The sequence below is a fragment of the Cupressus sempervirens genome, chromosome 3, assembly GCF_028749045.1.
Source record: "Cupressus sempervirens isolate cs-2001-9-10 chromosome 3, ASM2874904v1, whole genome shotgun sequence".
NCBI lineage: Eukaryota > Viridiplantae > Streptophyta > Pinopsida > Cupressales > Cupressaceae > Cupressus > Cupressus sempervirens.
This window is the reverse complement of record NC_143120.1, coordinates 573,748,884-573,772,605: the sequence shown is the minus strand read 5'-3', so window position 1 is coordinate 573,772,605 and position 23,722 is coordinate 573,748,884. Positions and strand designations below refer to the sequence as shown.

At 35.2% G+C, this 23,722-nt stretch overlaps 1 protein-coding gene across 1 annotated transcript in view; it reads left to right on the top strand.

Annotated features, from left to right (window-relative positions):
• PGM (phosphoglucomutase) overlaps positions 1-17,829 on the top strand; it is an 87,642-nt gene extending 69,813 nt beyond the window's left edge. The window contains exons 11-22 of the mRNA XM_089820988.1: positions 13,635-13,713; positions 13,859-13,923; positions 13,998-14,065; positions 15,438-15,556; positions 15,664-15,738; positions 15,929-16,044; positions 16,225-16,366; positions 16,541-16,622; positions 16,709-16,755; positions 16,890-16,967; positions 17,425-17,530; positions 17,606-17,829. Coding sequence (XP_089677114.1) covers positions 13,635-13,713; positions 13,859-13,923; positions 13,998-14,065; positions 15,438-15,556; positions 15,664-15,738; positions 15,929-16,044; positions 16,225-16,366; positions 16,541-16,622; positions 16,709-16,755; positions 16,890-16,967; positions 17,425-17,530; positions 17,606-17,673 — 1,045 coding nt within the window. The 3' untranslated portion in view covers positions 17,674-17,829. The remainder of the gene's footprint in view (positions 1-13,634; positions 13,714-13,858; positions 13,924-13,997; positions 14,066-15,437; positions 15,557-15,663; positions 15,739-15,928; positions 16,045-16,224; positions 16,367-16,540; positions 16,623-16,708; positions 16,756-16,889; positions 16,968-17,424; positions 17,531-17,605) is intronic.
• Positions 17,830-23,722: the final 5,893 nt, after the last annotated feature.

Below are 23,722 nucleotides of genomic sequence, written 5' to 3'. Positions count from 1 at the left end.
GTTTCCGATCGTTTTTTGGACAATTATAATCATAAAAAATCGAACTAGTATTACACTTAGCTAGAGTTTTTTTCAGCGAAATATGAATGCAAAGATTTCCTGATCAAATCACAAGCCTGGTTTGGTTAGATCAATTTTGGTGACGTTTTATCTCTACCCTTTGCAACTCCATGCATGCAACTACCTATCTCTGATCAAGGCGCTCACAGGCCAAGCGTCCAAACAAAGCCATTTTTCCTTGTTTTTGATCACTGCTCGTGCCTTCAATCACTCTCTGTGGTGTTGTTTTTGGTCCTCTCAGCCATTAACGACCTCAAATCAGTTGTGTGACCACAAATCGGGCATCTTTTTGCCTGCAAAACACCATTTTGTTGCTGCCATTTCAATCATTAATGGTCGCCAGATAGGGTTTTCTTCAAAACCCTAATTTATGAGCTCAATTTTTTTTTGATTTCAAATTCTTGGTGGGTTTTTTGAGAGCTCAACTGCGTTGTCTGATTTTCCTGGGTGCCTCATTTTTCTTGCCTCAATTTTTGAGCCAGCAGATCTAGAAAATGACATCTTCCTTCTGGGTTTTTCGAGCTCTCTTTTGGGTCACTCTTCGAATTTTCTAGGTCTTCCGTTTTTTTGCCTCGAAGAATGTGCCTTCACAACTTTTCATGTCTTTTTATTGAAAAATGTGCCATGGCATCTCTGAGAAACATTCTGCTTGAGCACAACTCCAAATTCAATGGTCAAAATTATGGCACTTGGAAGCAGTGGATCATCGCCATTTTTGAATATCAGAACACTGATCAACTTGTATTGGGTGTTACTAAGTGTCCAATTGCTCCTGGTCCTGATCAGTATACATGGGATCTAAATAGTCAGGAGGCAGTGATGGTTCTCAAATTATCCATGGCTGATGATTAGCTTTCTTAGATTCCATCCGGCAAGACAGCTGCCGAGATTTGGAGACATCTCAAAGGTCTTCATGAGACTTCTGCCAAAAGTAGAGCTTTCTTTCTAAAGAACACTCTGTTTTCTATTGTCATGGATGAGCGCACCTTGCTCCAGGCACACCTGAATCAGATTTAGGAAATCCATGATCAATTACTTGCCATCGGTTGCAAGATGGAGGAAGATGATATTGTGGTTATCACTCTTCGGAGTTTTTACCAAAGTCCTCTAAGCATTTTATCGAGACTCTCAACATCACGTCTTCTGGTGTTGATTTGAAGTTCACTAATCTCTGCACATTGTTGCTTCAACAAGATCGATGGAAACAACAGTTTGGTAGTAGCTCTAGCTCCAGCTCCACAAAGCAAGCCTTTGCTGCGAAATCCTTTCAGAAGGATGAAGACAAATTTCAGCAGAAGTCTTCTGCTCCCCCATCAGATGGTTCCCGAAAGAAGAACATTCAATGCAATTATTGCCACAAGTTTGGACACATGAAGGTTAAATGTCGGAAACGCTTAGCTACACAATCTAAGCAATCAGGTTCGCAGCCCAAAGCAAACAGTGCAGAGCACACTGAGCAGACGGAGTTTGCCTTTTACGCCTTCATGGCTAAAGACCTACAGATCATGTGAAGTCGTCTGCCTGGTACATTGATTTACGTGCCTCCTGTCTTTTCACTCACCGTAGAGATTGGTTTACTGACTACCGGCCTTATTCAGATTGTTATTTTTGGTGATTGAGAAGAGTACACAGTTGTCGGCAAAGGAAACATTTAGATTTAGTTTGCTGGGAGGAATCTCATTTTCCTCGATGTGTACTACGCTCCAAGGATGGAACTAAATCTACTTAGTCAGTCAGTTGTTGCGACATTCTCCACACTTGGATGTCACCTTCAGTTCACATCAGTGCACCATCACTGATCATGCAATTCAGTCTATTGTTGCAGTGGGTCTTGAGGATCATGGTCTTTTCAGACTTACTAATTTTGGTGATTCTTGAGACTTAGCTATGGCTGCTCGATGGTCTTCTGTTAGCACACTTTGGGATCAACGATATGGGCACTTAAATGTGCATTATCTCTCACAGCTTAATCGGGATGAGCTTGTTCTTAGATTACCAGAGATTCAAATTCAACAACTTGGAGTTTGTGATGCATGCTTGGCTAGGAAGCAACACCACACACCTTTCACTAGTGGCGATTCACGGCAAGCTTCTCAGGTACTTCAGCTTATTCATTCCGATATTTGCGGCCCTACGACCACTCTTTTTGTTCTCGGGTCTAGGTATTTTTTGTTGTTTGTTGATGATTTCAGTAGACAATGTGGGTGTATTTCCTTAAAAAGAAATCAGATGCATTTCTTGTATTTTAGAAGTTTAAACCCTTAGTTGAAAAAGAGTTTGGGAGATCTATTATTACTCTTAGATTAGACATTGGGGGGGGATTTTGTTTTAATGTTTTCTCTAGCTTCTTGGATACACATGGCATCAAACGCTAGTCAACCACACCCCATATGCTGCAATATAACAATGTAGTTGAATGTCGGAATCGAACAATCACCGAGATGGCTCAACCTATGCTTGAACACAGACATGTTTCGAAGAAGGTTTGGGCAGAAGTAGTTAACACTGCAGTTTATTTGTTGAACTAGTCACCCACAATAGTGGTCAAAGGTAAAACTCCGGAAGAGGCCTGGTCAAGTCGCAAGCCCAGAATTAGTTACCTGAAGGTTTTTGGCTCCCTTGCTTTTGTTTGGATCCCTGATGTGTCAGACACCAAGTTGGATGCCAAGAGTCAGAAACTCATGCTTGCTAGATACAACAGTCTTCACAAAGCCTACTGCCTGATCGATGTTGAGACATCTCGTCTCATCTACAATCGTGATGTAGTCTTTGATAAGCAGCGAGGACCATTCATGCCTCTTTCTCCTGTTCCTAATCCAGCATACTAGCCTATGAAGGCTTATGATTTGGGAGTTCGGCTTCCATTAGGTCCACCTTATGGGAGGGCTTCAATAGCTCCTGTAGCTCCAGTTATACCAGTGATACCTGTACAGACACTTCCAACTTCTCCTGCAGGACCAACTCGCTTTGTAGATGCTTCACTTGAGTTTGATCCAGATTCTTCTGATGAGGAACTTGATCATCACACATCTCCTAATACTAATGTTGGTCATTCCCCTCACCGGCCTAAGTGGTGGGCTAAGACACTTTTTGATCTTCGTGATGATGAGCTCATTGATGGGAGAACTGCTCGATTTGCTCTCATGGCCAACATTCATAGTGTGTTTGAACCTCAAACATACTCCAAGGCGAAAGGAATTCCAAAGTGGGAACAAGCCATGACATCTGAACACCAGAGCTTGCTAGAGAACAACACCTGGGTCCTTTTTGATCTTCCACCAGGGAAGAAACCCATTGGCTGCAAATGGGTTTACAAAATCAAAGACAAATCAGATGGTACTTTGGATAAGTACAAAGCTCATTTAGTGGTGAAGGGATTTTCTCAGTGTTAGGGCATTGATAATGAGGAGACCTTTGCTCCTACTACAAAGATGAGCACCATCAGATTAGTGCTAGCCATGGCAACACAGTTTGGTTGGAAGGTCCATCTGATGGACATCAAGAATGCTTTCCTGAGTGGTGATCTCCATGTAGAGGTCTACATGACGTAGCCTCTTGGTTTCAAGGTTGTTGGTAAAGACCATCAAGTTCTCAGATTGGTAGCTGTCTATGGCTTGAAGCAGGCCCCTCGAGCATGGTACATAAAAATTGATAAGTACCTCAGTGATCAAGGCTTCAAGAGGAGTTCTTCAGGCTCGAATCTGTACATCAAGACTACTGATAGTGACATCATCCTTCTGGTTATTTATGTGGATGATTTGATCATCACTGGCAGTTCGACATCTTTGATTCAGAGAATCAAACAAAATTTATGCCAGTCTTTTGATATGATTGACCTTGGGCTCATGCATTGTTGCCCAGGTGTTGAAGTTTGGCAACAATCTTCTGGTATATTCATCTCTCAGTCCAAATATGCTAGGGCCCTGTTAGACAAATTCCGTATGCAAGATTGCAACCTACATCTACACCTATGGAGAAAGGTCTCAAGTTATCCGGAAAATCTGATTATCCTTCCGTTGATGATACTACATACAGGCAACTAGTAGGCAACCTCATCTAGCTCTCTGCTACCAAGCTTGATATCGACTTTGCAATCAACTATATTTCACACTTTATGAAAACTCCTAAGGCTGATCATTGGATGATAGAAAAACGTGTGCTTTGTTATGTTAAGGGCACTTTAGATTATTGACTTATGTACTCTCGAAGTTCTAATCCTAAACTTAGTGGGTTCATAGATTCAGATTGGGCAAGCTTTGTTGATGATAAAAAGTCAACTTCTGGATATGTGTTTAGTTTGGGATCTGGTGTAGTCACATGGACCAATAAGAAGCAGCAATCAGTTTCTCTCTCCTCTACAGAGGCCGAATATAGAGGGACTATTAAGGCAGGATGTGAAGTTGTTTGGCTTCGTCGGATGCTTGGGGATATGCAGATATCACTAGTAGGACCGACTACTTTGTTTGTTGATAACGAAGACATTATCAAGTTAGTACGAAATCCAGTCTTCCATGAACGAACTAAGCATGTGGATGTTCACTATCATTACATATGATAGTAGGTTGAAGACAGGACTATAGATTTGCAGTATGTTCCTACCACAGAGCAGACTACAAACATTCTCACCAAGCCTCTTGGTCCTTATAAGTTTGTCAGATTCAGAGGACAGCTTGGTGTTCTAGATAGATTAACTATTAAGGGAGGCTATTACGATAATAGATAATCGTCTATTATTAGTTAATGGTAATCTATTGTAAATATCTAGTTAGCTTTAGCTTTTTTAGCTTTCTCTGCCAGAATAGAATGTTTTTATTCTTTACAATCATTTCCTAAGGAAACATCGTTTTATTCTTTTGTATCTATTGACCTTTCAGTCTTTATTAATAACAAGCAAGTATTTTACCAATTTCTTTGTCATATTTATATCAGGTGAAAACTCATTATTTTTACCTTGTGTAAACATGCAATTAGGTTTTAGATGTCCGATTACATATTCGGGAATGCAGAGTTTGGATGAATTTTGATGATGGATTGGATATGGATTATGAAAGTGTTAAGGATACTTGCATTCCTTTGGTGAAAATTATAACTTTTCTTCTCAAACAAACTAAGAACTAACAACAAGAAGCAACCAAAGTATATACAAAAACAATAAATGGAAAGGAAGCTCATACCTCTTCCCTTGACATGATTTAATAAGTTGCAACACTTAAACTTGCATGCAAATTCATTTTTGGAATGAAGAACCTTCTACATTTGCAAGAAAAAAAAGTGTCTTTTGTAGTGCACGACACTAGCCATAGTTTTTGGGTTGACATATGGTGACAGTGTATGGGACTACCTTGTACTCCTTTTCGGGAGGTACCTAACTGCACTACAAACGCAGCGTACATACCCTACCTCTAGTGGGATTTGAACTTGTGACCTCTCTTTGAAGAGTACAAGTTCTCCACCATTGGGCCAACTCAGGCTGTACTTAAGCAGTGAAAGTTTTAAACTTATTTAATAATTTGGAACAATAATCTAGGGCTGCACTTAAGCAAATAGAAGATAAAGAGCAAACGAATGCAACAAATAAGCAACATGATCAAGAAATGCAATCAAAACCAAAATCTTACACTTACTGGAGAACAAAGAGTAAAACTTGGAGCAAGAAGAAGCTGAAATGAAACTCTCTTCTCCAAAATCAGGTTTTGGAAACGTGTTTGCTTGTGTAGATCAAATGCCTTCGAAAAATTCAAAGTCCAGTCCTAAATTGTGCTTTCCAAGTGCAAATGCATATGTTGATGATGCAAATGTGTTTGCAAATGCACTTTCAAATTCAGATCTCACTTCTCCAAGTATTTTGCAGGTTGAAAATGTGTCCTCAAATGCGAATCGAGGTTTGTCGAGGCATTTGCATGTATTTGAAATGATGTAAATGTTTACACCAAAGCTTCTCCTTGTTAACATCTAAGCAAATCAGGGTTTACTAAGTGCTTCACGTATTTAAGATGGAGGGCTTGATTCAAATCGGGCTTTTCCAGCCTCTCAACACATGTCACGTCCTATTCAAACGCCCAGATCGGGGTTCGTATAAGAAAATGCATGTCATGTTTTCATTCAAACACCTAGATTGGGGTTCAAATGAGGAAATGCATGTTTAAAATATGCAATAGTTAGTGCATTAGACTCAACATTTAAGCCAAAATCGCACTTTAGATGGCCCAATGCATTTTTAAAAGATGATGCATATGCAAAGACTATGCTCATGTGCACTTAGACGCCCAAAAGGAAGGAAGGAAACATGTTAAAAATAAAGCTCCCAAAAGGAAGGAAGGAAACATGTTTAAAAGAAAGCTCCCAAAAGGAAGGAAGGAAACATGTTTAAAAGAAAGCTTTTGGTGCAAATTGGGGTTTGTAGAGGCATTTACATATTTAAAACAGTTCTTTCAATGCAAATTTGGTTTCAAAATTCATGAAACATGTTTAAAAGAAAGCTTTTGGTGCAAATTGGGGTTTGTAGAGGCATTTACATATTTAAAACAGTTCTTTCAATGCAAATTTGGTTTCAAAATGCATGTTACATGTTACACATTTGGCTTCCCACGCAAATCATGTTTCATATGGTGCTTTACATGCTTGAAAATGCAAAGGCAAAGAGTAAATTGTGGTTTAGAAGTTGGAATGCATATTCTACAATGCATGGAAAGTGCAGATCGCACTTCTCCAAATCATTTGCATGTAAGAATGCAAATCGTGGTTTACAAAGTGAAATGCATGTACAACAACCCAATCAACTTGTTTTGATGAGAAACAAATAGCTTTGCAAGTCAAATTGTGGTTTAAGAAACTATTTATGCATTGCGTATTAAAAAACATGTAACATGCAACATGTAATTGACCCAAAAAGGTGCGATTTGCTTCTTTTTTTTGAGAAAATACAAGCAAAAATCAGGGGTCGTGGATGCGATTACATGTGCATGAGACTTGCATAACGTAAAGTTCTAATTTAGGACATATTTTATTGATTAACTTAAGTGAATCTCACTTTTAACGGTTCCATTACATATTTACACTAACATTTTTACATGTTATGTGTGAATAGGTTGAAAAAGTGAATTTTTTTAAATTAAAACATCAAAATAGATTATAAAGTGCACTTTATAACTTAAATCAAGTAAATTATAACTTTAAAGATAATAAATAGCGCAACTATATAACTTAACAACATAATATAAAGTGATTTTAAGTCATATATTTCAAAAAGTGCAACAAAACATCAAACTACAAGGTCCAATATTTAAAATATGCGCTAGGGGTTCTAAACCCCACTTACATATGCACTTAAACCTTAATAACTTTTGATTGACAACTCTGACTAACTCCCAAGTTAGTTCAAAACGAGGGTATGATCGAAAGCAAGAGTTTGAAGGAAACAAAAAGGCAAAAGCAATCCAAACAAACACTCAAAAGTGAAAAAAAGGACTTTGAAGGCCTCAAGAATCAAGTATAGGCTAACAACTGAAAAAACAAAAAGGGACTTCTTGAGAGCCTTAACTGAAAAGACTTATTAAATGGATTGGGAATAATTGATTGATCAATCTTCGCCAATAGAATAGTGCGTTATCGTAGAGAAATATGAAACTTAAAAGGAAAAGTTTTGTAGTGTGGCCTCCATTTTGTGATGACATAATGAAGGACAATACTAATTAATAATTTCTCAAAAGAATTTTTGCAATTTGACTTAATTAATTGCAATCCATTGATTTTAGAACATAAACAGTGAAAGCATATGATTTTAAGAATTGAATCCTCAATAAAAATACAAGGCAGATTCCTTATTTACATGCAAGAATATTTGAATTCAAACAAAACACTGGAAAGGTCTGACCTTACTAATAACTTAGATTTTAGTAGAGCTGAAACTACTCTGAAAGGAAGCCGCCAAAGATTACTTGAATTGATGTGACCAAGGAACTGATTGATTGCTGGCTGCACAGGTTATTCCGACTGCTTCACTCGGAGGATGTGATTTTTAGTAATTACTGCGATTATGAACAGGTAGTTTGAGTTTCAAACCCTTGGCATTTAGCTCAACTGGAAATCACTGGTTTAGATGGATTTGGTGATCTGGTTTTGGATATGCTGATGCGTTCAGAACTGAATCTGTCTGTCCATGAGAGACTTGGGATTTTGCTCAAGCTTGAGCTTCTAGGGGCTATGTCCTGAAAGGCAAAGTAGCTCAATTTATTACAGAAGAAAATCACTATCAAAAGATGAATCAATGAATCTTTCTTTACCATTGAACTACTTATAAGTTGTCCTTTTCCCTAAAAGCTGTGATCCCCTCATAAAATTTATGATTTTAGGCAACTTTAATATTTATTAGAGAACCCACCACAAAGTTATTGCCTAGAAATAAAACATATGCAACTTATAGTGGCCCCTCTTAGGTTTGTAGCAAATAATGAAATATAGTGCAGATATTCTTTAGCTTTTTGGGCTAATACTTAATTATTCACTCATTCCTTATTATTCAATTAAATTTCTGGCCTAGGGGAGGAAAAAAGGCTACATTCTTCTTCTCTGCTAACCATCTCTCGGAAGGAGACATTACATGGATGTAGATGATTGTGGCACTGGCAATGGCTCCTCATCCTCCTTAATGTCATCCAATTTGGATCCAAATCCAGCCCGCCTCTCCAAATCCTAGATGTCTTCTTTATTAAACAATGGAGACCACTTCTGTTCTGTCCAATCATTGTAAGGATCTATATCATCCAAATCAATTGGACCATTTGATGTTTCTTCTGCATTCCTTGTACACAATTGAAGATTATATTGCACAAGACAAAGTCGCTGGTGCATTTTTGAGCTAACTTATTCCTCTTCTTTGTGCAAATGGCTTTGAACAAGCTCCAATTGCGCTCACAGCTGGATGAATTACAAATCTTCTTTCCTTGTTGCAAAATTGCTGTGATCTTGTCGAAAGCTGGGAAGCTGTTTTTTTCATTGCAGGAATAAAAGAAACCAGTCAAAATGAAATTACAATGGGCCTTTTTTGTGTCGTAGGCATCATATCCTTTTTCTGCTGAGTTTTTTTTAAAAAGTCACCAAAAACTCAGTGAGTCTCTGTAAGTTTTTGGTGGAAGCACTCCATGCAAAAGCACACGTGAGCTTTGTAAAACTTGTTAACTTTTGTAGAGTTTTTCAACTATGATAGAAACTACAAAAGTCTTAGTGCAAGCATGTTTATTGCAAAAGTCTTATTGGAGAGTACTCTGGGCGTTGCTGGAGTATGGTGTGACACTTGTTGGAGACAGATTGATGATACTTGTGCTATCATAAGCATTCATTGCAGACCACAAGCAATTAGAATGGTCTTACAATTGCCATTAGAACCTTATTTGGTAGGTCCTCCAGATCATAAATCATGGAGTTAGCGAGATTTTACAAAAGAAATTTGAAATCTTGAAAACAATAAAAATCCTTGAAATCCTTTTAGATTGCTAAAAATATTTATTTGTATATTGTCATATCATTTGTGACAAGTAAATACATAAGGTTTGGAATGCACTTCACTGTGAATTACTTGCTTTCACAGTAGAGTGTAAGTTTTGAGCATGGTTTTTGCAGAAAAGTTATGTGTGATGTTGGGAATGTTTTCTTGCTGTTTTATGATCACTTTCCATGGTTGTTTATAATGGGGAACAACTTCCTTTCATAGACACAACTTTGCAGGTTGTTTGCAAACTCTGAAATATGGTTCATGCAGGATGACAAAACCCTCACTGTCTTAGTTAGAATTTTGTAAAACATACTTTCTTTTGATGCTTCTGTTGCATTTTTCTGTTCTCAGTGCTTTTTTTGGGTCTTGATAAGATGCATCGACCATATTTAGGCTTCTTGGGACTCGTCTTTGACCATCTGCCGAGTGAGCAGGTCAAAACCACCTTGGTGATTCAGTTGGCCTGTATGAAAATTTTCTTGATATAACTACCACAGGTTTAAAAGTTGGTGAACTTAATAATGTGATGACATATAGTAGTATAAAAGGCATCATGCTTGAGTTAATATACCAAGATTTATGCACAATCTATACACGACTTCATCTCCAAGTTATGGAAAGTGTGTATAAACTAATTGATTGATGTACAAGTTACTAGAGAGGAGAAACATGCCCTATGTAATTTGTTTGTATAGGACTTTCATTTGTTATTATATCCTCAAATAGAGGATCCTAATATCAAACATTTAAACATTTAATTGAATTGAAGTAAGTAACAAGAGCTCTAGTCGAGCAGGAGTCCCTGCCTATTGTGAAAAGCATGAGAAAATATTATAATTAAGATATATAATATTAGTTAGAGATATAATATGTAAATCATGCAATATTAATATTTTAATATTAGTTCTAGATAGTTTATATATTTGTTTTATAATCTATTTTAAAAGATTAACATTTATGTATTGTAAAATATATTTGATTATAGTTATGAATGAAGATTAAGTTAATTTTTATAAATTTATAGACATATTAAAATTATGTTTATAAAAATACTGTTAACCATATGATTAACACTTATATATTGTCTTCATATGATTAGAAAATTAAATTTAAATCACTTAAACACATGGTTACCAGGAGACCCGTCTCCCCCCTAAAAGTGGCGTCTCGGAGACCGAGACGCGTCTTGGAGACTTTTCGCGTCTCCGGAGACCTCAAAAAAGGTTGGAGACTTCATGACGAAGTCTCCTGAAGTCTCCCCGTCTCCTAATCCAAAAAGTGAAGTCTCCCCGAAGTCTCCTGATAAAATATAAATGTAAAATATAATATTAAATAATTTTATATATTTTAGCCCTCATTTAAATGTTTTTAATGCAAAAATCTAAGGTACTATATGAATTCCGTAACAATTGCTTGGTGATGTACGTCACCTACAGGAACACGATACAAGTCTAAGACAACATATTGGAAGCTGTACAGGATTGCAGTAAAGATCCCAAATCACATAAATTTATGCGGCTGAGGAATTAGGGTGCAAAAACTGTTGTTAGTGCATTAGAAGATAGTATTACGTATGTTACAGAAATCTGATATGCAAATGCTTGATAATAGTATTATTCCTCATGAAAACCAAGCATCTATTTGCTAATAAAGACTCAGTGATAACAGTGATAGACTAGAGGTTTTATGTATGTTAACATGAATGTATTTGGTCCCATATTTCTGTTTTTTCAAGAGGATATTATGTTTTAGTTTGATGTATAAGTCGTATTTATTATTCGTACCTGTTTATCTGCTGTTGGCAATATCCTAGTACCAATATAGGAATCTTTGTTAGTTGAATCTGTGTAACTGGAAAAAAAACACTATTACAAAATGATTTACTCCCTTTTAAACTAAGCAATCCTAACTCTTAGTTAGAAAATAGAAATCCTAAGTGTGTCTCTATGCATGCATCAATGTTGAATAATTCAATAATTTTCACAAATTTTTTGTAGCAATGCCAATTTGTCAGGTTTTAAAATCTATTTCAGTAGTGTACTTCTGTATCTAACCGCTTATTATTATTATATCTTTGACAGTTTGACTCTATGAATCTATTTTAATTTTTAATGTGACAACACTAGTATTATTAATTTATTATTTACTTTAGTCTTTTAGTCTTACGGTATTACTATTTTGAAATTTTGAAATTTTGTATTTACTTTTAGTATTAGACTCTTTAAGTTTAAACTATTAAAAATTTATTTTAAAAAAAAAAAAAAAAAAAAAATTGCCGTCTCCAAGTACCCCCGTCTCCTATTTGAAAAATTGCCGTACCAGTACCAGTACCAGTACCGGAGACCTCAAAGTCTCCCCGTCTCCCGGTGACCTTGCAGTTAAACATAATTTTCACATAGTACACTTTTTTTTTTTTATGCCATTTTAAATAAAATATGAAAAATAAATTTTCTATATATTAATATGATTTATTGCTGAAAATATACATTTTTGTATCAATTCATGAGCTAAATGTAGAGACAACCAGTCCCAATAACAAATGTCATTTCCTTTATACTTCCCTTAAGCCATGTATTAAATTAGTCTAAGGCCTAAGCTTTCAAAAATAATAACATTTCAATATATTAGTCTAAGATTATGAAAATAATAATATTTTGATAATGATATGTTAATTTTTATATTTCACTTAATGAAAAACAATGCATAAGATTAAATTTTTTCCTTCAAATAAAAATTTATATTAGTATAATTTTAATTTTAAAAATATTGATCTAAATTCAAAACTAATTTTTAATCACCACAACAAGAATATATTTAATGTAGTTAATGCATATTTTTAATCTCATTCTCTCTTCATTAATAGCAAAACATTGAAATATATTAGACTTAATTGTCTTAATTTTTTTTTTTACAAAATTTAAACTTTCCATTAATTAAATATACAATGAGTTAATTTGATTATTAAAAGTGAATAACAACATTAAACACATAATTAATCCATGGGACGCTTGCAATTTGCAAACAAATAAAGATAAAATCAATCGTTTCTGTTGTCTAATACAAGAAAATATAGTAATTACCGCCTTGCTGACAATGAGTAAGAGAGATAGCACAACCATTTGACAAATGTTTTCAACAATTGATTTTACACGGCTGATCAACTGATAGTCTCTCATATCGACTTCTCCACTATTAATGAAAGTAAATGTAGATGGTGAAGGGATCCGGACAGCCATGAGTGTGAATGACAAGTATTAAATGTGATGCTGTCAATTCATATTTTTTTCTCTTTTTTTGAACTGAAAAAATAGCATAAACCCCAGCAAAATTGCAACAGGCCAATTGAAAAAAAGCAATAAATCAACATAAATTAATTTTAAAATAAAAAGTTTGTTAAACTTTAGAATTTGATTTTTATTGGATGTTTCACAAATTAATAGGAGGTCTACTGAAAACATTAGTTCCTTGCCTATATATAGGCAGGGACTAATACTGTAATATGGTAAGAAGTAGTGTAATAGCACACTCAAAAAAATATCAACACTCTCCTATTTAATTGAATTTATTGCTCAAATTTTATCATTGATGGATTTGTTTCATTTTTTTTCCTTGTCAAATGTAATGCACTGTAGGCCACATTGGAAATAAGATCAGCCATAGAATGAAAAAGAGGACAGAACAAAGAAGCAAAATTATAGAAAATAAAACAAGTGAAAAAAAATTGCAAATGAACAAAATTAAGCAAGGGAAACAAACATAAAATGAAAGAAGAAAACATAAGTGGAGATGAGCATTTAAGTGTTCAAGGTGTTATCCATTGACTGATAAACGTCAAATGTTTTTGTTTATAAGTTTTTGTGCCAGGTTGCGTTATTGCCCAAGCAAATGGTGATAAACACTGTAGAATATTTTCCAATCATCTGTTTTTGGTTACTTCACATATTAGTAGAGTTTATAAACTTTTTCTGCTCTGAGGCAATCACCTCATTCCTAAATTAGTCATTGACATCCCATTGTATAAGTGTTAGTATGTATACCAGGGGAATAATCCTTGCATTCAACCTTTTTCATTCTATGGATGCAGTTTCAAGTTTGATGCTATGAATGCTGTGACTGGAGCCTATGCAAAACCTATCTTTGTGGACAGACTTGGAGCAATTTCTGTAGGCTAAATTTCTTGGTTTCTAGTCATTAACTAAATATAGAAGACAATATATAGTGTAGTATTGATGGCATCTTTTATAGTTTTATCAATTGTGATTTTTTCAAAGTTAAGAAGGTTCTTTGTAATCAAGCTGTTTGTTGCAGGACTGCATATGCAATGGAATTCCTTTACAAGATTTTGGAAACCTACACCCAGATCCCAACTTAACGTAAGTGTTAGACAATATCATAAAATTTGATAGATAAGAGTATTAACCACTAAAGTCCTTTATTTGATAAACAGATATGCCAAGGAGTTGGTAGATATTATGTATGGAAGGGATGGACCAAATTTTGGAGCTGCTAGTGATGGTGAGTATTGCCTTTCATATAAAATTGAGATAATCCACAATATTTTGAATGTTTGGAAACTATTTAAGATTAAGGCCTTTGTGTTTTTAAAAACGATGGGTCTTTTCACTTTTCTTCCTGTAATTGTGATATATGGAGGTATATTTGCAAGATAGCCTTTGACCAGTAACACGGGACATTGTCAAATAAGTGATGATAATCTTCTGGCATGCAAAACATGCTTCTTTTAGCATTGAAATGCTATAAATTATTTATCGGTGAAACTTCTGATAGGGCTAACTTTCTATGGTCAATAGAAAAACCTTTAAATTCGGCAAGTTGGGCCAACATAGTTTCAGTTCATTTCACTCAACTTGCAAAATAAAAGAATCTTGGTTATGAAAGTTACACACATGGAAGATCCGTTCACATATAATAAGTGAATTACATCACATAAGTAAACTCATTTTAATCAATTCCTAGTTAAGTTTCTCAATGATCCACTAATGTTTCTAGTAAGTTAAAACCTAAGAAAAGAGTAATATTCTTGAAGTTGCCATACATGCTTCTTTTAATATCTAAACACCTCTAATTGATTTAATAATTTTTCATTGGAACCTCCACCAGGGCTAATTTTGTGGTGGATAGAAAAACCTTTAAATTCAAGAAGTTGTGGGCAACACATTTTCAGATCATAGTGCTCTATGTAAGGAATAAAAGAACCCTAGAACCCTAGTTACTGAATGTAACACACCATGGAAGATGCCTTCACATATAACAAATGGAATCGCATTGCCACGAGTAAAGTCTTTTCCATCAGTGCCCATGTAAGCTAATCAATACCACTAATTTTTCCAGACAAGTAAAAATTTGATTGAAAAATTTACTCATTCATCTCATGGTAAGAAGTTGCAAAGAATGTATTACTATTTCTGTAATTATTTATTGAAGTTTATAATGGATAGACATTACTTTAGTATAACAAGTCTATAAAAAGATTTAGTATGTACTTGGAAATCATATGATCTAGAGAGTGAAGTTAGGTACTTATGGTGTGCATAGGAGATCCCTCTATTACTATTCTAAATCCATTGTGATAACAATAATGTCAATAATAACACTATTGTTAAACGGGGAAAAACCTTTGGGAGAAAATATTCACGCTTCTAAGAAACTCAATGTGTTATCTAATAATCAATGGTTACAATGCACTTGTAGAATCTAAATCTGTAGAGTATCAATGGTTACGATGCACTTCCGATTATCCATCTTTTTTCTTAGTATTAAATAAAATTGTATAGCTGCCTATGTCTGTGGTTGTTTTGGATCACTTTCTTAGCATTTTCAACTTTTGGCTTTAGAATTGATTATACATTGTCATGTCTGGGGTTAGGTGATGGTGACCGAAACATGATTCTTGGTAAAGGCTTCTTTGTAACTCCTTCGGATTCAGTAGCCATGATTGCAGCTAATGCGGAAGTAGCGATTCCATACTTCAAGAATGGGCTAAAGGTGGCCATGTCTAATTAGTTTTGCAATTTTAAGTTTGAATTATCTTTAGAAAGTTGCAAACTCTTTTTGCATATGAAGATGGTTACATTTTTATTTTTTATTCACAGGGTCTGGCAAGGTCTATGCCAACAAGTGGAGCCTTGGATCTTGTAGCAAAGAAACTAAACCTTCCATTCTTTGAGGTTTGTTCCTTTGAGTGATCACCTTGAATGTACATCTATTTCCATAATAATTCAGTAGTAAGAATATTGGGATCTTGATCCCAGTAATAATTAAGATTTGCTTAGATAATGTCAAATAAAGATATGCTGGCATATAAGAACCCGGTGAGCATATGCAAGTGTGTTGTAATATTCATTACTCATTTTGCAGGTCCCCACTGGCTGGAAATTCTTTGGAAATCTCATGGATGCAGGGAAACTGTCAATATGCGGGGAAGAAAGTTTTGGAACTGGATCTGATCATGTTCGTGAGAAAGATGGCATCTGGTATATTGATTAGAAATGCTTTAATTATGTGTTACTATTGACGAAATGGAAAAACTTTGTGAGACTAAAAATGTTTGTTAACAACTTGACACATAGGGCATTCTCAAGACATCAGACTGTTCAAATATAATGAATTTGATTTATTTTTTGTTGGACTTGGTTTCTTGTTGTGATGCACAGGGCTGTCTTAGCGTGGCTTTCAATCATAGCTCATAGGAACAAGGATAAAAAGCCTGGTGAGAGACTAGTGTCTGTTGAAGATGTTGCAAAGGAGCATTGGGCAACATATGGGAGGAACTTCTTTGCTCGATATGATTATGAGGTAAGTAGTATTTAAAATTAACGTTCAGAAAATAATGTCCTACCAAACTAAAAAACGTGTTTTACATTCAAATTATAGAATTTGATTTTTCTTTACATCATAGACAGAAGAGCATCTTACTGCTTTTACAGTATCAGAATATAAAAAATAATTCAATATTTTTGTGTTGTCTAGGAATGTGAATCAGACGGAGCCAACAAAATGGTTGCGCATCTACGGGATTTGCTTTCTAAAACCAAATCAGGAGAAAAGTATGGTAAGTTAAGATAATGTATTGTTTTGATAGCTAAATTTGGAGTTTGAGCCTTTTGTTTCTGAAATCAGTTGATTCCATCTATGTAGGGAGCTATGAACTCAAGTTTGCAGATGATTTTTCATACACTGATCCAGTAAGTTTGAAAGGCAACATTCGTCTCATTTATAGTGTGGATGAGTATTGTATATTAATTATTTGGCCTTGTGCCTTGTTTTTAAATAAAGAAAGCTCTGCAATAAGACAATAGTTTTGTCTCAAATGTTTCAGGTTGATGGGAGTATTGCATTGAAGCAAGGAATTCGTTTTGTTTTCACAGATGGTTCTAGAATTATATTCCGTCTATCAGTTCAGGGTTTTTTTCTCTATTACCTTTATTTGGCATCTCAGTTGTTATCGATAGATAGAAGCCTATACTATGAACATTAGGATTTTGTGTTACTGTTAATAACTCTCTGGACAAAAGCTCTGAAATATTGTAAAAAATTCTAAAAATCCTTTGATCTTGGTGCTTATGTCCACAACATGTGCTCCTTTCCCTGTCTGCTGTTATGATAGGCCTTTTTAATTGTCGGGTGATATCAAAGCAATCATATCCTTTCTGGATAGGAAAAGTTAATAGCATGCACTTCTACACTTTATTCGAGCAACATTAAACTTCTTGTTATTGTAGAGGAAAAGACAGTATATTACAAGGACTGTCAAATTATTGAAGTTGAACCACCGTACTATTTGTACTATAGGTCTGATATTTCTTTACTAGTAAAAAAAATTGGCGATTAACAATGAAGGATCTAATCTGCAGGGCACAGGGTCAGCTGGTGCTACAATCAGACTTTATGTGGAGCAGTATGAGCAAGATGTTACCAAGCATGATATGAACGCACAGGAAGCTTTGAAACCGTTGATCGGTGAGTTTTCTGGTTTGCAGAACAGTATTAGGTAGTATATCAAGATTGTATCTAACAGGAGTTTTGTGTTTACAGATGTTGCGCTATTAATTTCAAAGCTTAAGGATTTCACTGGACGGGAAAAACCTACTGTCATCACCTAAGCTAACATATTTTGTGTTGTCTATATTTTGGCTAAATTAAGTTTTGCATCCCCACAAATGGAAGTGTGGGCTCAGGTCTACTAGTCACTTTGAGGTTTTTATATGTATTGAATGTACCTTCAAGAATATAAATAAACTATTTTACTTCATCTAAAATTGTGATGTTCCTTTTTTGAAATAGAATTCAATTATAAATAAATAAATGAAAATATAAATGAACTGTAATATAATATAATTTAAGTAAGATCAGTATGATTTAGCAAAGTAGTATAATTAATCAATCACTTCCTATGTTCCCCAGGGATGCGTACCCCCCAAAAAAGCCAGTGTTTCGGGGACGGGAATGTCTCCAGCTCAGGGATGTAATTGGGAACTTGCATATGTCCCCAATTTTTTATAACACATAAAATTTAAAAAAAACAAAAATGCCACTTTTGCTGTCCCCATTTGCCTCCCTCCCTCCCCCGCCCCACCCCCCGTCCCTAAAATCGGCAATTTTTTTTGCCATCCTGGAAACCCATCTTGCTGTCCCCTGCCGTCCCTATCCTAGAAACTCGGGGGAATAACTTCTATCTTTATGGAGGCTAATTGAGATTAATCAAGCAATGATAAATAATGGCCATATTTTCCATGGGTGATAACATTGTTTCAATTGGCCAAGGCATATATGGATGTCTTGAATACTAGTAGATGGTAACTCAATAATCAACCAGATTGTTGAGAAGGGACACAATGCCTTCAAATGGTCAGCAATGACTCCCTTGGTTGACTAGTGAATCACAAATTAGAAGATATAGTAAATCGATGATAAATGACAAATTACATATGAAGAAGAAGATAATTTTAACCTCCACGAGGCTAAATATAGTCTATGGGCGAGCCTGCCAAATTCAATATATCAATTTTTGTTTTATGCAAGTTGATGAGTGCACCTAACCTTTGAATATTCTCATTGAATAAGTCATGCCAAGAACTGGTTGTTAAGATATTCATAATTTTGTCCCAGCTGTCCGTGTAAGCAACACATTCAACAATAAAATGGTGTTTAGTTTTCACATTCCCCAAATTGCAAAAAGGACAAACTGGCTCTTCCTATGTCTCTTTTGGTCTTTTCCAACATCGGGTTGCAACGAAGTTGATAGAAGTTAGTTTTATTGGTGAATGTTTTATTACTCTAATTTCAAATGCACAAATGACTCCATAAACCCAAATAAAACATAACGCTCACAAAGACAAATGGGAGATATAATTGCATCAAATGCGTCACTAAATTTTAAAGGTATGTTGGCTCGTCTATGTACCCCATTTAAAAGACTTCCCCACTTGCAAATTGTGCTTTGGCAAGTATTTTATCTCAAATTTGCATGCTCAAATCTGATAAGTAAAGGCACACGCCTTGAACCCCTTTGAACTAGTTCAATCTAGTTCAAGTTGGTACAATCAGTTTCCTATAGGGACATGGGTTCATGATGGGTCAAATGGTTCAAGATGGTTTGAACAAGTTCACATAGGTTTCGTTTCAAAGATGCAATTTTGGCAATTCAAGTTTTGAAAAGGTGGTCATAGTGCATCGAATTGGTGAATTTCCATAATTTTGCTAAGCTATTATTCTTTAAACAACAATGTGACATATGACATGTAACAATCCAATCTTGAGATAAGAACAATGTAAGTTTTGTTTAGGCCATTAGACTTCATGGAGCTAGTTCACAAATTTATTTTTTGAGTCAAGATAATTCTAAAGGCTTGTGATAGATGTCTTCTATGAGTCGTCATTTTGTACATTGTGGGAAGGATGGGCAGAATTGTAATGATTACCAGCATTTATTCCTACAACACTTTTGTTGGTAGAATCTAGTGGTGGAACAACATGGACATTTATAATGTTGAAAATAAAGATATAACAAAAATCATCATTGGTAATGCACTTGATAGAAATGGTGAATATTTTGAAAATGCTAGAAGCATATCAAGAGAATCATGAAATGATTGTGCAGAAGATAAGATTTGAAAGAACTTGTAATTATGAATTCCCTTAACACAAAAAAATAGTCCCCGTGTAGGGGGCACAACTCACAATCCCACCATTGGATTGGGCTATATTTTGGATATGTTTGGGCAAACCTAATTCTCCAGAGTCCCACAAAAGAGTTTTGTAAAATTATTTTTGGATCAAAAGATATGAACGAATGAGTGCGGCATTGTTGAAACTATCAATGATAGTCACAAAATGACGATATCACTACAGACAATCATCCATTTTACTTGTAGTATTGTCGAAGCTATCAATGAGTCACAAAATGATAACACTCCTGGAAATCACCCATTTACTTGATGAATTTCAATTTATATGATAGGTTAAGTATAAGGCAAAGTCATAGCCAACGAAGTTACTAAAAGGAAGCCTTGCACTAGTAATCCAAAATAGAAATTATCATCACCAACAAGTGCTACCTGTCCACAACCAATTACATTTGCAATCAATGTTATTATAAACTTTTATTTTAAAGGTTTATAAAGGATGTTAAATTCCAAAGTGGGAAAGTTTTTGGAATGAAATAGGAAGGTGAAGGGAATCAAGTGAGAAAAAAGGATTTGATTACTAGAATTGAAAGGCAATTGGAAGATTTTCTTTATTTGAGAAGTCTTTGATGACAAGGTTATTTTTTGGAAAGGTTTATGTATTACATAGGGGATATCTTTTTTCTGAGTTTTGTAGTGACTATAGAGGGGAAAGGATGGCATGCTTAATTTTCAGGTATAACATTTTGTGTGATGGAAATGACAGTTTTTTGGCTATCATCTTTTATTAGGGAAAAGATGTGATAAATTACAAATATTTGAGTTCTGAATGTATTCATTTAGATTGCAATTGATCTTTGTGTCAAGACAAATGTCTTTGTTAAATCCCTATCCACTAAACTGTATTTGTGTGTGCAAATAAATCTACGAGTTTTAGGTATCACATATATCTAAAATTCATTTTTAATCTTTCCCTTGGCTTGCTGATTGTGAATGTCAAGCTGGGAATCTCTGAGTTCTTAGTTTGCATTGACTTATTTGTAAATTTTCCCATCTATCCCATGTTCATGGATATGTGGTTACTTGCCTTTTGTGCCTTCCAGTTTAATTTTCCCATCTATCTTGGCATATTTGTAAAATTTCCCATCTATCCTATGTTCATGGATATGTGGTTACTTGCCTTTTGTGCCTTCCAGTTAAAGGCATAAGCAATGATTCTATTCATTGCATATCAAATGGAGGGAATTGTACCTTCATACCAATATTCAGAGAGCACTTGTAGATTGTGACTTGACTATTAGTTGCAGATTGTGTCTTTTTGTTTGGGCATTTATGAATCATTTTGAAAGAGTTTTAAGAAAGACAAATTTGTTAACTAACAGGGTACAATGAATAGAGAAATATAGAATTTATGTACTTTTAATTATGAATGCAAAGATAAATTATCATGCATGTAAAGTGAATAAACTATACAACTAGCAAAATAAGTGATTAATACAAATAATTAAAGTTCACTTATGTAAGGCATCTCATAGTACAAACAAGGGAAAATAATCTTGTAGTACATTCAGTCATTATTCAAAGTTAACATAACACACAACATTGAACATTATCTAAAAGTAATTCACATAGCAAATAGAAACAAAGGTCTAGAGAATGACAACACAAAATTTCACTATGTATTCATATGAGAAGTAGAAAAGAACAATCTTTTACATAACATATAAAAGTCCAAAAAATATTCCTTCTTTCTAATATTTGATTCTTTCTCCCTCCCCCTTGCAACCTTTTTATATTTGCAAAAATTTTCCATACATAATAGTATGCGAGAATTACAAAGGAAATTGGCAAGCTTCCATTATCAAGAAATGTAATAGCTATATTCTTTTTGGGTTCATTTTCATGTCATCTTCATCTCCCACCTCTTTGCCTCCTTCTATGTTCACAAGGAGAAAATTGAGGTACATCATGAAGTCCAAAGCTCTGTCTTCTTCCACCTTAGACGGGATGAAGCCAAACTCTATGTGTTCCCTTTCCCACTCCCAACTCTTAAATGCCACTCTCATAATAGGCAACACTAGTCCTTAAGTCCCAGACAACAATGAACATGTTGGAGAGAATATCAAATTGCTTGTCCATTTTTATTTTTGTAAGACTCGATTGATGTACAAGTTCAAGTTCTTCATTATTATATCGTTTTGGCAGAGGAATTCCCATCTCGGTAGAAGAGAAATTAGAGTTGGCAAGGCTTGCAGGATGAGCTTCAGAGAGTAAGGTGGCTGAGGATTAAATTTATAATGAAACCAAATAGCTCATTAATGCAAATGGTGCATGGGAATTCAAGCTAAATCGTACTTTTCACCTCATGAAAAGACTTATTTTTCCATTTTCTAGAAATATGTTTCATTTGAATTGCCTAATGAAATAATGTCATAATGTCCCTTTTTTGAAAAGCTTAACGACAGGTAGGTGCTTACTTGCCAAAGTTTCAAAGCCTTGGTCAAGGGTTGGCAACTTATGAGAATGAGCAACTAGACAACAAGGTCGCCCGATCGCTGGGACATGGGAACCTTAAAATATATTTGCAGTGTGCAAACTTATCATAGCTACTAACAAGGCGATATTGCAGGTTGCAATTATGGAGAGGGATCTAATCAAGGGACATAGGGGAGGGGTAGAAAAAAAAAGTTTCAAAATAGAGGGGTGTAAAAACCTTAGCTAACACTAGCTTTGAATGGGGATGAGGAATAAAAGGATGAAGAGAGCCCATATTGTTAAAATAGCTTATTGCCTTATCCATTAGGCCACAGAGTCAAAGTGGAGGAAGGGTGACTGAAAAGGAGAGGTGATGACACACACAAATCAAGTCAAAGGAAACACAACAAAAGGGTGAAAATACAATATTTACAAGGAGGAAAAAGTATCTTCATATGAACCCATTTATCGGTTCTGAGAAGAACGATCCCTTCCTCCACAAGGATCTATATGTGTGCAATGTGGCTTTACCAGAGACCAATTCAACATCCTTTGTATTACTTTGGTTGAACCATTTCTTGGGAAGCACCCTTGAGTGCTCCTTTACATTTTCTCTCATGGAGAAATAACTCACAAAAGTGTACAGTCTGCATATGTCTAGAACGAGAACAATTCCTTCCCTAGATGGAATGAAGTCTTGAAGATCTTGAGCCCTGGTGAGCACAGTTGGCTTGATGAGGATGTCTTGAAAATTTATAGATGTTCTACTTCCCAGTATCTTGGTTGACTTTTTTGCACCAAGACTACATATGTTGCTCTCTTCGAGCACATGGTTAAATTTCTTAGAAGAAGGCTCCTCAACTTTCTCATTTCCCAAGTAGGGGTGTTTCTGGGAATGGGTTCTCTCAAGAGCATCCTGAGTTTTTCATTGCAACTCTTCCTTCACAATAGTACTCATAAGAGGGGAAGAGTGACAAGCAACGAAACTTCCTTCATATCTACAAAAACTTCTTATGAGACCTTGGATTTACGCGACCCAAGAGCTTTTAAGTAGGAGACTCTTTCCTTTAGGCACTTCAGAAGTGGTAATGACTGACAATCTTCATATGGTTGTATTGAGACACTCGATTTTGATGATGCTCTCATTTAAGGCATTTCAACAATATTGAAGGACCTTGTCATGTGTATTGCTAATTTCTTTCAGAAAATGGGAGGCATCTTTGTAAAGATTCATTTTAGACTAGGAAAAGAGTGGCCTTGAACACAAAGTTGCCAACTAAGAGAAGAGATATGGGGAAATAACGTTGTATGGAGTCGAAGAAATATGATCATCCCTAGTGGACTTGCTAGAAAATTTGATGGTGGATATTTTATTACTCAAATTTCAACTGCACAAATGACTCCATTATAAACCCAAAGAAATCGTAACATAACACTTACAACAAACGGATGGGAGGCCCAATCACACCAAATCGATCTTTGAATTTTTAGAGGTACAACTCCCTTATGTAAGATATATAATGAATAGATAATTTAAGTGCTTTTAACCAGA